Source organism: Helicoverpa zea, chromosome 24 (assembly GCF_022581195.2).
Source record: "Helicoverpa zea isolate HzStark_Cry1AcR chromosome 24, ilHelZeax1.1, whole genome shotgun sequence".
Classification (NCBI taxonomy): domain Eukaryota; kingdom Metazoa; phylum Arthropoda; class Insecta; order Lepidoptera; family Noctuidae; genus Helicoverpa; species Helicoverpa zea.
The window spans coordinates 7,971,816-7,985,463 of record NC_061475.1 but is presented as its reverse complement, the minus strand read 5'-3'; the positions used below and the strand labels follow the sequence as shown (position 1 = coordinate 7,985,463).

The window sequence follows — 13,648 nt, the reverse complement described above, 5'->3', positions numbered from 1 at the left end:
AATAATTTGGTATTGTAATGTAAGTTATGTAATATAATTTGTATGGACATAACATTATGTGTTCAGTTCAATTTTAGTTGTTGAACTTTCCCAAAGATTGCTTTCCATATAAATTCATGAATGAATTTCATAAGTATGAAATGAATGGCAATATTTAACCGACAACGAAAAGAAAAAGGATTTTTCTTTTCTACATACTGTCATAACAGCCAATAGACGGTCACTTAAAAGTATTCAAAACTGCAAAGTTTTTGATTTCAGGTTTATGTACATACAAGTATGAAATTGAATTTCGATATTTAACCGACATAAAAATATAGGATTATGATTTTCTACTCGCTTTTATAATACCCAAAAGATGGTCATTTAAAATTAATTCATTTTATTCAAAACCACATAGTTATGGTTAGGTTTAGCTATGAAATAGTTACTCAGAAAAATACAGTAAAAATCTTAATAAGCCAATCAAAAATGTCTAACCAGTTTCTTCTTTGTTACAGATTGCACGAACACCGTTCCTCATTTTAATAAGGTATAATTTTGATATTATTTTCCACGCCAATCTCCGTAACAACCGCTAGTTTTTTACTCGACTGCATTGAAAGAGGGTTCGTCTCGCATTGTTGAAAACAAAAAAGATTTTAATCTTCACCTAAATGCTGGTTACCGAGTTCCTGTCGTTAATAAGTAGGTGTTGGCTTTGATTTTCGAATAAGGTTCTGGGAACTTTATTAGGATCTATAGGTATAAAATCTGAAACATTTAGGAAATTTTATTTTGTGCTAGCTGTTACCTGTGTCCCGCCGAAAATACTACCCGTAATCTGACAAAACATAGAGTAAAATAATATTTCAAATTGGTAATGCACCTTTCATCGATGGAAAAAAATTATCCACTTCAATCAATAGTTTGGACTAAGAAACCAGTTAACTTTATATTAAGAAGATTTTCACTACAAAGCTTTATTTTTGACAATATGCAAAGTTACTCTTCATAACTTTTAATTAAATTTCACTCGTAAGGATCATCATCATCAGCCTATCGCAGTCCACTGCTGGACATAGGCCTCTCCAAGTGCACGCCACTGAGATCGTAAGGATACCTACTCTTAAAAATTATGATATTTCTTAACACAAAACTTCAAAACTGACAACTAATCCTTTATCACATGTTATAATTCACATAAGAATAGAAGGTAGACAAAGAATAAGAGTTACAACACAATGGTCTCGTACTAGCAGCGATTCGATGCAGTCGTGTTGCTTACGCGTCTAATATTTTATAAAAGTATTAGGTATAAGCGCGGCGCGAGCCGTTGCTAGAAATTATAGTCGCCATGAGTGAACAACTTGTGGCGAATGAGCTGTTGGCGTTCCTGCAGCAAAAGCTGGACGTGATGGACGAGGTGTCCGCTGTCCAAATCTGCGCGTCGAACTTCAGCGAGGATGACGTCGCTGCTGCAAAGCAGCTGCTGTACCGGTTGCTCAACAAGAGCGACCAGATGGTGTCCCGCCGGCGTGACGGGACAAAGAAGAGTATACAAGACATCATCACGCTACTAAAAGAGACCGACCCTGACGACGTGCCGACGTTTGTGGCGAAGGACCTGAATAAGCTCCCACCCGTGACATTCGACCACGTCGACGTTACGTGCCTGCTGAAGGACATAGTCTTTCTTAAGGCCAGCTTAGCGGATGTGCAGAAGCAGCTGGATGCATCCCAAAATACCGTCGCCAGTTTGCGCAGCGAAGTCAACGAGTTGCGTAAATCGGTAACGGTAACTAGGTCACCTGTGGATGCATCGTGTAACGTGAACACGCGGCGCGGAGCGTGCCTCGATGTATCGGGTGCAAGTTTCGCGTCAGCAGTTTTGTCGCCATCGCCGCTGTCACCGCCGAATGCTGACTCGGCACAGTGCGCGCCTCGTGCGCCCCGCTGCCCCGCTCCCGTCCCTGCGGCTCCTCCGCTCGCCGCCGCGACACCGCTCGATCAGCTGCTCGTTTCTGCAGCCTCGGCGAAACATAATGATGTTCGACGAGAATATGCCAGCGTCGCCGGAAGCACAATTGGTGCAAAAATGAAGCCCGTGCCCGTAAAGGGACCGGATCGGGCTGATGATGATGGGTTCGTGATGGTGCAAAGGAGGAAGCGCCGTCAGCGAACCAACAAGAACCGCTGTGGCGTGGCTCCTGTGGGGCCAAACACAAAAATCTGTGCCGCTAAGCCGAACACCCCGGTGTACATCTCCCGCCTACACTACACCACTAAGGCGGAGGACATCGCGGAGTACGTGCGCCAGAAGCTGAAGTACGCCCCGAGAGTGCAGCTGCTGGAGTCGCGCCATAACGCCAACTTCAAGGCGTTTGTGGTGCGAATGCCGACGTGTTTCCTGCACCTCGTGTTGGACGAGAACTTCTGGCCACAGGGCGTGGTGTTCCGTCGCTTCCGCGGACAAGTGCCACAGAACCGCACGGAGTTACGTAGTGTGTAGTGAAGTATTACTAACATAGATTTAAGATTTTTTTTTTTTTTTTTATATACTAACAATGTTTTGTATAATATATTATGTATGTTAGTCTTTAAGGTATATATCTATGGGCCTATGCAGCCTGAAAATAAAGAGATTTTGATTTGATTTTTTGATTTGAATGGGTGTCTAAATGTCGTGATGTGATGCGGTTTGATGTGCCGCGCAATCATTATGGCATGTGTTGCGGTGGAAGTGCGAGAGTTTGACTTTTTGAATAATGTCTAGTCTAATTTTTGTATGGCACATATATGTTAAATAGTTCGACGTTCAGTAATAGACGTATGGGTTGGGGTTAATAGTTTCGCATGCTGATGTCAACCATTTTGTAAATCGATCATGAGACATAAATAGTTAATTTTGATGTCCAAAAGTCCCGGTTTGTGTAGCTTGTAGAAAAGTGGCGAAAATAATCATCAATCGAGTCTTTATTCAACTTTGAGTAAAGTTTAACCCAAAAATAAGATAATGAAGAAGTTAGATACAATCAGTCAGATAAAGCAAAATCATTAGGCAGGCATTCAACACTAATAAAATTGCAAAAGAATAACCTGATAATGACTTAGCTGTAAATAACAGTACTACCAATAAAGTTTCAATACCTTCAAAAGCGACTAATGAATGCCTTTTCCTATACATTTCTTAATTTATCTGTTACAAAATAGTAAATTGAAGGGAAGTAAGATTAGTCTATAGGTATCCCACACAAAGTAATGAGCTACGCCTACCAATTCCATAACGATTTCCTCCTATTAACTATTTAATAGAACTCTGTACAAAACGTGTAATTTTATATCGCTTTATTGAGCACTGTTCAGTGGTATCTCGAATAATTGCTCTCAGTTAATAGGTAAGTATAGAAATATTTCAAGTTGGTTAGAAGTTATAGAATCAATTTCGTATCAGAGCAATTTTTTTTAAATATTTTTATTTGTTTTATCCATCATTAAAATCTATACAGTACATTAGCATTATATAATTTATATAAGTGACATCAATACTGTACACAGACAATCACTCTCATCATCATCATCTATTGATCTCTACAGATTCCTGTTGGAGGCAACCTGCATCCAGCGTCTTTCGGCGACCTTTATAAGGTCGTCTGTACAATAATAACAATCACTCTAACCAAAACATGAATAAAAAAATCTAAAAAAAAAAAACAGATATTACCCAAAAAGACCAACTTCACATTGAACTACAACATAATATTTAGCCGGCATACAATTATCACTAATGCCATTGTCTTTATTCACGCCAAGGGGGCGTGGTGCGAATGTTACGGAGAAAGTATGACATTTAAAACTATATTGTCTGATAGTAAGAGTGGTGTGTGTGGATCGACACGTTTTGATACTTGGTTAGTGAATTAATTAAATATTTGTAGAGAAAGAGTTGATCTTGTATCCGGTATCTTAAATTATATCAAACTGAAAAGTATTTTGGGACCTTTTTAGTCATCTTTAAAAATATAATAAAGAGGATTTTTTTTTATTCTTTGTACCCGAAAGGCTCCGAAACTACAGAGAACCGATTTGAAAGATTCTTCACTGTTAGAAAGCTACACTCTTCCCAAATAAAATAGACTATATTTTATCCCGGTACGGGCCGTAGGTCCCACGAGAAAACGGCTTATGGATTCAAAGAATATAATTTATAACCAAGAATACCTTACTTTTACTCACAAAAGCTCCAAAAATCTTCGCTTATAGATCCGCTGATTTCGAAGAATTTGTAAGACTGAGCTTTCAAATAACAAGAATAATCTACCACAATCTATTCTCAAAACTAATATAACACATTTCGAAATAACGATTCCTAATGTCAAGGTATTCGTACTTTTTCGATGTCAATCGTTTGACAGGTCGATTTTTTTTTATATATATAAATAAATGTCGCTGTCATACAAGGCATTGACCGCCTAAAGGCGTGGTTTGAATTAATAATTATGGTAAGAAATACGTAAACTTATATATGACTTTGAGTCACGTTGAGTTTTGCTGTTCAAATATTGCATAAGTTTTTTGATAAATAATTTTGTTATTTCTATCGTAATTCAATATTTGTTTAATGCATATTGTGCATTTTTATTTCTGCATTCTGTTTCATATGTTTTTTTTGCATTTTGATTTAAAAGATAACTTATGTCTGGGGCCGCGGTACTGTTCGAGAGAGTTACCACAGCCCTGTTACTCAAAGGGCTCCAGAATGATCTTGGTGGATTTTAGTCAGTAAGAGTCTGATACTCCCTCACGTTGATGATTACTACCAAAAAAAACCGACTTGACTTTCGTGAGAAATAAATAAAACGAGTATATACCTAAATATTTTTGGTGACAATACCAATTGGCACTGAAATCGTAAAAACAACAATAAAATACTGACACCGATGCCAAATAAAGATAATCCTTCTATATACTTACATAAATCTTGTAAGAACGAAAACAAAGGGATTTGTCCTCTTACTAATATAAAAGTTACAATACTCTTTAATATTCAAAAGCTATCTAATGCGTTATTGAATAATCATGTTGTCATCACCACGTATCTATTCTTTGACGAAGAAAAAATATTTCACGAGCCTTTACCGACATTAATTACATACCAAAGTATTATCCAACATCTCCTATTATGTAAGCTACGCAATATTTAATTAATTACATTCTAAATTCATTATTCATCTTACAGTTACTTACTAGGTTTTGCAAGTGAACAATGACTCGAGCGAGAGTGAAATAAATTCAAACTACAAATAATAGCAAAATCATTCGATTATCTAACTCGATTCAATACATAACATTTCGAAACCAGTATATAACTGAACATTACCCGCGGTTTCACCCGCGTCCCGTGGGAACTACTGCCCGCACCGGGATAAAATATTGCCTATGTAACTCGCAGATAACGTAGCTTTCTAAAAAATTTTAAAATCGGCCCAATCGTTTTTGAGTTTGTCCATTACAAACAAAGTTTTCCTCTTTATAATATTAGTCATCATCTCCAGAGCCTTTTCCCAATTATTTTGGGGTCGGCTTCCAGTCTAACCGGATGCAGCTGAGAACTAGTGCTTTACAAGGAGCGACTCCCTTGCTGACCTCGTCAACCCAGTTACTCGGGCAACCCTTGGTAAGACTGGTTCTCAGACTTACTGGCTTCTGTCTGACTACCCGTGACAACAGCCAAGGATGTCCAATGACAGCCGGGACCTACAGTTTAACATTCGAAACTAATATATAAGGAAAGAAAATAGTTAAACCGTGTAGAATCCGTAATAACATCAGCCTATGTACCACAAGATGGTTGCCGTATTATCGGCATGTTCCTATTTACTCCAATCCCATTGTTTTTAGTTAGCAAAGTTTCCATACTTTTGTTCCACTTAGGTCCATTTTGTAGAACAAAATAAATACTTAAATTAAAAAATATCTTCAAATTCGTTCCACATGGCTCCACAAAATTGTGTGTATCGTTAGCAAATTATCATAATTATGTCTCTGTTCTTAAAATCTTTTGGAGCACGGGCGAAGCATTTTACAATTTTTTAAGTATTTTCGCTTTGGACTTGTTGGGAAGGAATTTGTGGAGCAAGTGAGAACAGGCCGTCTTATTCAAGTAATGCAAATACACTCTACAATTAAGCAGGAGCTGGATCGAGTCATTATATCGATATAGCTTATTACTCGATTATCGTAAGTGCAGTTCTGCATACGTAATCGCCGAGTATCGGTAATATCGATTGGAGAATCGTGTGGATTGAACCCCTGAGAGTTAACAATAGGGTGTGTGTACTAGATCGCTGTACCGTTTCTTTAATTTATTTCCTGAGTTGGGCTGGATTACCGATTCTAATGCCTGTTCTGTTCCATTAAGCAATATGGATAAAAATCCTTGAAAAATTGGATATCACTACAAACTGTAGTTCAAATATGTACGTAGACTCAGAAGAAACCCAAAATATTTAAAGTTGTTTTTTAAATTACCTTGATTTTTTAAAAATATTGCCGTATAATATGTACGTATAAAACTTTCGCGGGATTGGGCTTAACCATCCCAATCCCGCGAAAGTTTTGTTTATAATAATTTAATTATTTTAGTATGAAATTGTTTGTTCGTGTGAAAAAGCATAATACAAAAAAAAAACAATTAACTCAAAATATGGATAACTTTGGATTATTCGATTAGTCAAGAAAATAACGTGGTAAGTTACCCATAGGTTTTTGAACTGCATTAGTGATTTGCGTTTTGAAGCCTTGCCAAGGCTAATACTAATAATAACAATTTCATTCTCATACTTAGCTCATAAGAAAGATAAATTACCTCTATGATAATCGTAATTATACACTTCAAGTAATAAATTAAAATTCACTCAACCCCTTCCGTTGGACATGAGTATCAGGAATATTATACAGGGCTGTCGAATAAAATTAATCCTTAAAACTTAAAAATAATAATGTAAGTTATAGTATGTTGTATAATGTAATTTAATTTTATAGAAATGAGGGCAATTTTCGAAGGATTAACATTACTTTATATCAGGATTTCAAGGACAAAAATGTTCTTTTAAAATTTCGCCTAGACTTTGATGTTACAATCCTAAAGATATGCTACAAAATGCACGTGCCTATTGCTTAAAATATAAAAATACAAACTGATATTCCTACCCCTTCCTATTCTTATACCCCCAAATAGTAATGCTTATTAAATAAATAAAAAAAATCTGTTGAACATTCTGATAAAATACCTAAATTTTTCTTAAAAAGCCTAGAAATACATGCGCACCAACCCTAGAAACGTAATCATATGTAGAAAAAAGAAGATAAAACCCGACCGAAGCCGCGGCACAAACGAGTATAGTAGCATCGGCAAAAAAATAACGGCGGCGTATAATTATTATCATCCTGGTTAAGAGGATGGTCTCACTACGTATTAAAATTTATTTTTTTAATAGTATTATAGAGAAAAAAATAAATGAAAAAAGGGAAAAAAGTTGGTAATTAGTCATTTGCATGCATTGGAATCTCGTGCAAATTTCATCTGGCTAGACTTTTTCCAACTATGTTGGGGTCGGCTTCCAGTCTAACCAGTTGCAGCTGAGTACCAGTGTTCTATAAGGAGCGACTGCCCTATCTGACCTCCTCAACCCAGGTACCCAGGCAACCCAATACTCCTATGTAAGAGTGGTTGTCAGACTTACTGGCTTCTGACTTCCCGTAACGACTGCCAATGATGTTCAAATAACAGCTGCGACCTACAGGTTATTGAGCCTTCCGAAATCTCGTGCAAATTCAGGAAAATATTATTTGTTGAAGTCAAAAATACACATATTGGTCCAAATAACACAAACATCCTTTTGAAGGACTTCATTCCTAAAAATGGGCACATGGGTTATATCGGGCAGTGACTAATACCTACGATTGCCAAATCAAGATCAAGCTACTGTGTGTGACAAAAAAATACACGATTAAAATAGTTTTTTAAATTAGCGAACACGAAATCAGACAGGAAACTTGATTTGTATTCGTGAAGTACAATTCTCATCAAAGATTATGCAGCCCGCTCCGAAATTAGCTGTTTGACGTCTTGCGTATTTTGACAATCGTGAAGTCAAAGTTGGCAAAGTTACTTGCCGAGAAATTCAAAAAGCGTATTAGGCATTTTATTTTTGATGCCTCTGGCTTGATGTTCATGAAAACTGTGACAATTATGGTTGACCAAAGTTGAGAAGTATCATATGTGAAGCTCATTAGACATTCTGTTTCATATTTTGACACCTACATTCATTCTGGTCCGAAGCATATTTGATAGTGGTGTTATATTATTGAATAAAGCACCTTTGCAAAAATAATAAAAAAATATAGTACGTTCCTCCACTTAACAAGTGAACATGTAGCAAGTTTTAATCAGCTGTGTATACAGTAGATATTACTGCATCTGTAGGATATGAGAACTTTTTATATCGAACATTATTAGTTGTTGTACTTACGCTAGTAGTAGATACATTGATTCATGGAAGGATATTAGTGGGGAGAAATTGGATTGTAGTTTTGAGTGGAAAAATTATGAAACTCTTTACTTAACTTGATTATAACTAACTTGAGGTTAAAAACCGGCCAAGTGCGAGTCGGAGTAGGAATCGAAGGGTTCCGTACCATTATTTAAAAAATGAGCAAAGAAATCACGTTTGTTGTATGGGAACCCCCAAAATATTTATTGTAGGTATTCCAGTTTTCAGTATTTGTTGTTATAGCGGCAACAGAAATACATCATTTGTGAAAATTTCAGCTTTCTAACTATCACGGTTCATGAGATACAGCCTGGTGACAGACGGATGAACGGACGGACAGAGGAGCGAAAACAATAGGGTCCCGTTTTGCCCTTTGGGTACGGAACCCTGAAAAGCATCCGAGTTGGACCATCTACTTTTTTAGGTACCTAGTCGGTTAAAAATGCGAAAACATAAATTATGAGACTGAATTAAGTATTGTAATTATAAAATACAAAATATTGTTTTTATAATTGCGTTTATGGTAAACTTAACGCATTGATTGATTTTGAGATAATTTGAAATAAAAATTATACATTAATAAACTACCCCCAATACCATTAGTACACTTGTCACTATAAATAATAAATATAAAATATTTGTTATTACAGAAAAAAAAACCCAATATTTTTTTGCAAATCCTTCATTCCACTACTATTAACCGTCACAACCCTGTACCCAGCTTTAAAACTAAAAGCTAAAAGTAAACAAGTATTTAAAGTTAGATACTCAGTTATGATCGTGTATCATGTTGCGTGCGCTTAGACACGCGATTGAGTCGTATGTGTATGGGTGCGCTAAAATGTAGCATGTTGAAGTTTTGTTTTTTTTTTTTTTGAGAAGTAATTAATTGGTTGAAATATAAACTTGCTGTACTTTTAAATAGTAATTCGAGACATGCTGTGAGTTGTTAGCATAGATATACACTTGTGGATATCCTCATTTGAATTGCTTACACAAGTAGCACGGTCAAGTAGTTTCTTATGACAGAATTCTACCTACGAGGTGGAAAATTCTAATTATTATATTCTTAACATATTTTCACTATAAGTATCCAATGTAGTCTTCATACTCTCATTTCATTATAATTGGGTACGTTAAACATGAGTTAACGTCTCCAGGTAGACAAAGCATTGACCTTAAAATTCGGAATTAAAGGTGCTGAATAAATCATTTAAGTATTAAGTACGGTATTTATACTATCACATAAATTGACAAGCGTATAAAATAATATGAGCTTTTACCATTAATAATGCTTACGTCTGCATTTTTCAAGTTCAAGTTTTTTTTTTCTAATTACAGTCACTCAAAGCCAATTGTGTCAAAGCAGCATCTTAGTGGCTCTAAAACTAGATATAGAAAATGTTCTTCTTAAAGACGTATTGTAAAAGGCTAAGTTTTTATGGGATCACACGAGTTAGTGTTATCCTGTTAGTGCGGTTGCCATGGCGACAGGATATGTGGAAGCCCGTAGAAGGATGTTTGCGTGAGGTCAGTGAACTTTCACAAGCAGTTTTGATATAGGTACATATTTAAGAGATATTTTTTTCATATTCAGCGATGTAATAACGATATAAAAATAGGGATGAAGAGATCGTTAAGATTGAAGGGTGATAAAAAGTTATTAGAAATCGCTCGAAAAAAAATATGTATAGGCAAAAGTACTCGATGAAGATGAAGTTAAGAGAGATCGTGATATTTATTATATTACTTTTATTAGATAAATACATATTAAAAAAAATACACAAGCTTTTTCTATCATCAAGTTGAAGTTACTGTTGCTTTTAACTAATATTTCTCGAAGTTTCCATAGCAAAAACCCTGTAAATACCAGATTTATCAGATAACCTCTTGAAACTGAAGTTCTTAAACAATCGAACGCTAGGATCCACCAATAGCGTGTCAATATTCGTCTGGCGTGATACAAAATGTGGCATTTTTTGTTCCCCACAAAATACTGAAGGTTACTTACTCATCAGTTTAATGGTTTAATCTGATGATCTTAGTGGAAGAATACATGTTATAGGAGTGAGGAAAAAAATAGGAAGTTAGCTGACTATGATATGGATGGATACTTACTGGTATCCATTTTATGATAAGACCCCATCTTTTTAGGATGAAATGGATCACAGTAATAATTCTTATATGTAGATTCCGGTGTAGATAAAAGGGGTATCTTAATCAAAATTTAGTCTTTAATTGTCATAAGCATTATAGGGCCTCTGTAAATAAGGTTTTGCAACGATTTTGTTGTATGTATAAGCGACTAACACAAAGCCAGTTGTCAGCTGTCATTTTGTAAACCTTTGACGGTACTTAAGTTAGATAGAGATTAGATGTCAGATTTCTAGCAAATCAGATTTACTAGAAAATGTTTAACGTTAGATAGTAACAATTAAGAGATTTTTTTTTGTTTTTTTTTATAGTGTGGAATTCTAGCCTACCCATTAGCTAAAAACTTCACACCTAATTTCAGATTCTTAACACCTATTACGATTTATGACTTAATGGTATTCGGCAAAGCACTACAATCGAATATGGTTACTTATTACATCATTCGATTATCGATACCTATGTATTTGTTACGGATGATTTTTTTGTCGATTACCGATGAATCGATGCAAAAAGTTTCAGTAAAAAAATATGTTTTGCTATTGTTTGAAGGTTTTGGATGATGAGTATTATTTATTTTAAACCAATGTAAATGTCAGTCCTGCGCCTGATCTCTCTCCAGTCGTGTCGGATTGCCGTCCTATCGGGCTATGAGAGTGAAGGAATAGAGAGTGCACTTGTATCAACGCAAATGCTCGTGCACTATGATATATTCTGTTCAGCTGGCTGATCTTTTTTCCTAGAGAGAACAGCCGACGTGGCAATCGGTTTGGATGCCAAAATGATACAGTTGGTGGCATGAGGTATCTGTTCGATGCTCGAATCTGTTCAAAACTAATTTCTCCCATCCCCACCTGAAAATCTCTTACCACATATTATATAGAACTTTGTCATTACTAGTTAAAACTTAGGTTATAGCAATGAATTTCTATACTTTACAAAACTGCCCACTTAGGTCCGGTTGTTCGTACGTTACAGTAAAGTTAAAGTTAAAATTTGACCGTTGCCAATTTTGACTACGGTTAATTTGACATTTTATTATGAAATTTTAACGTTCGTTAAACTAACTGGTATTTCAACAACGCTTTTTGAATTTAAACCCTGTTAATTTTACTGTAACTAGAATTTAACCCTAACCCTGACCGAGCTTCGAACAACCGGGCCTTAAAGAACTTAAAAGGCCGGGAACACTTACAGAAACTTAACAGAGAAGTAAAATCCATATTGCCAATACAAAATGGTACACCGAAACCAAACAATTTCAATTAGCATTACTCTTTCAACATCCGCAGAGCCATGTAAACATCCAATAAATAATACTAACAAACATTACAACAATTTAACTGTAATTTAAATTAACAGCACCATTGTGTTGCAAACAATAAAATATTTTGGTGCTAAATGCTTAGAGAATTTAACTAACAGGAGACGAAATTGCCGTGCCTTCCTCTCTGTCAAGCTGAAAGTACGGGAAAGCTTCTCAATACTAGGTCTGATGATGATGTCCTCCTCGCCGATTATAGGTCACGGTGGCTGTTCTCATATAACGAGATCAGCCCGCTACGCAAGACATATTGTAGTGCACAAGCATTTGCACAGACACAGTTGCGCTCACTATTTCTTCACTCCCAAATCCCGATGGGACGGCAAGCCGACACCATCGGAGATAGATACTAGGAATAATATGTAGATGAGTGCGTCAATCGTGTGTCCGTCAGTTTTGTGGTGTGCGTGTGTAACGATGATCGAAAATGCATAGTGCTCACTCATCACTATTTGTTGCGTTGTTGCTTCGTCCCTCGCGCGTAGATAGGCAGACTTTACTCCATACAGTTTTATGCCCGTGGCGTTTCCAGATGTTAAATGCTCTAAACCTAAACCTAATAGCCATGAATCATCGGGAATGCGGCCTGTGTAATGCACAGTACTGTTGACAGATCAGATATTTCGATAAATAACTGTTGCGACGATTTTAACAATTTCATAATTGTCTACAAGAGATTTGTTGGCAACATTTTTGAGATACCTCTAAGGAATAGGCAGTAGTGTAAGAAATTAACGTCACATTATATCAAACGCCATTTAAAAGGTTTATTAGAGTTATTTAACCGAAAGGATACGCTAACTCGATTCTTAATAAATGTACAACAATATTATCAAGAATGTAAAATTTTGTAAAACAGTAGTAGCAAATAAATATAAGTGAGGACTTCATCCAAATAACTAAACTATACTATCAAAATAACTATATATATACATGAATTGAATCAAAAGTTAGTATCTGCGATACCTGTAGCTGATCTGATATACAAGGTGTTGATTTGCATTTGTGCCATAGTTCAGGAGGAGGACATACAATACGTAAATAATCGATTGGAATTACAGTAGATGGGAAATAACTAATATGCACTGCTTTTTTTGTCATTGAAATGTCGTAGTATTTCAGAAGTCATCCAATTTTATGAATTAAATTTATGATTAATCGTTGCGTATGCTTTGTGTTTGCGTTTGTGTGAGGGCGCAGCACGGTTTTAAGGCCAGTAACATACGCGCCAAGTTTAAATAAGGCTAGATGACATTTACGGAATTCCGAAAAAAAATTAAAGAAAAAAAATGACGTACCAATTTTTTTATTGATTTGGGTCGAGAATCATTAGCATAATTACCTCCTTGAATATGGCACAGATGCAAATCAACAGCTTGTATTATTTGTGATCGATCTTACACGATCCACTCCTAACCATAACAACACGGTAACTGACATTAATTTAGATGAATCAGTGACTTACTTTTTATCATTCATCAATTAAGTGATCTGACATATAGAAGTTAGAAGCTATAAAAAAATACTAACCATTAGAATATAACCTTGAATTAAAGCTTTCTTAGCAACACGACACATACATTCTTTTCGTGCCAAATAACAAAAGATAGATAAGGCCAAATACCAATTGTTTGTCAAT

The 13,648-nt window shown here is 35.8% G+C and overlaps 2 protein-coding genes across 3 annotated transcripts in view; both read left to right on the top strand.

Annotated features, from left to right (window-relative positions):
• LOC124642237 overlaps positions 1-13,648 on the top strand; it is a 107,774-nt gene that overhangs the window by 33,082 nt on the left and 61,044 nt on the right. For both annotated transcript variants that reach the window (XM_047180574.1, XM_047180573.1), the window contains exon 2: positions 501-532. The gene's annotated coding sequence lies outside the window, so the exon portion shown is untranslated. The remainder of the gene's footprint in view (positions 1-500; positions 533-13,648) is intronic.
• The window catches only part of LOC124642189, a 59,428-nt gene continuing 47,116 nt past the window's right edge, over positions 1,337-13,648 (top strand). The window contains exon 1 of the mRNA XM_047180501.1: positions 1,337-2,238. Coding sequence (XP_047036457.1) covers positions 1,337-2,238 — 902 coding nt within the window. The remainder of the gene's footprint in view (positions 2,239-13,648) is intronic.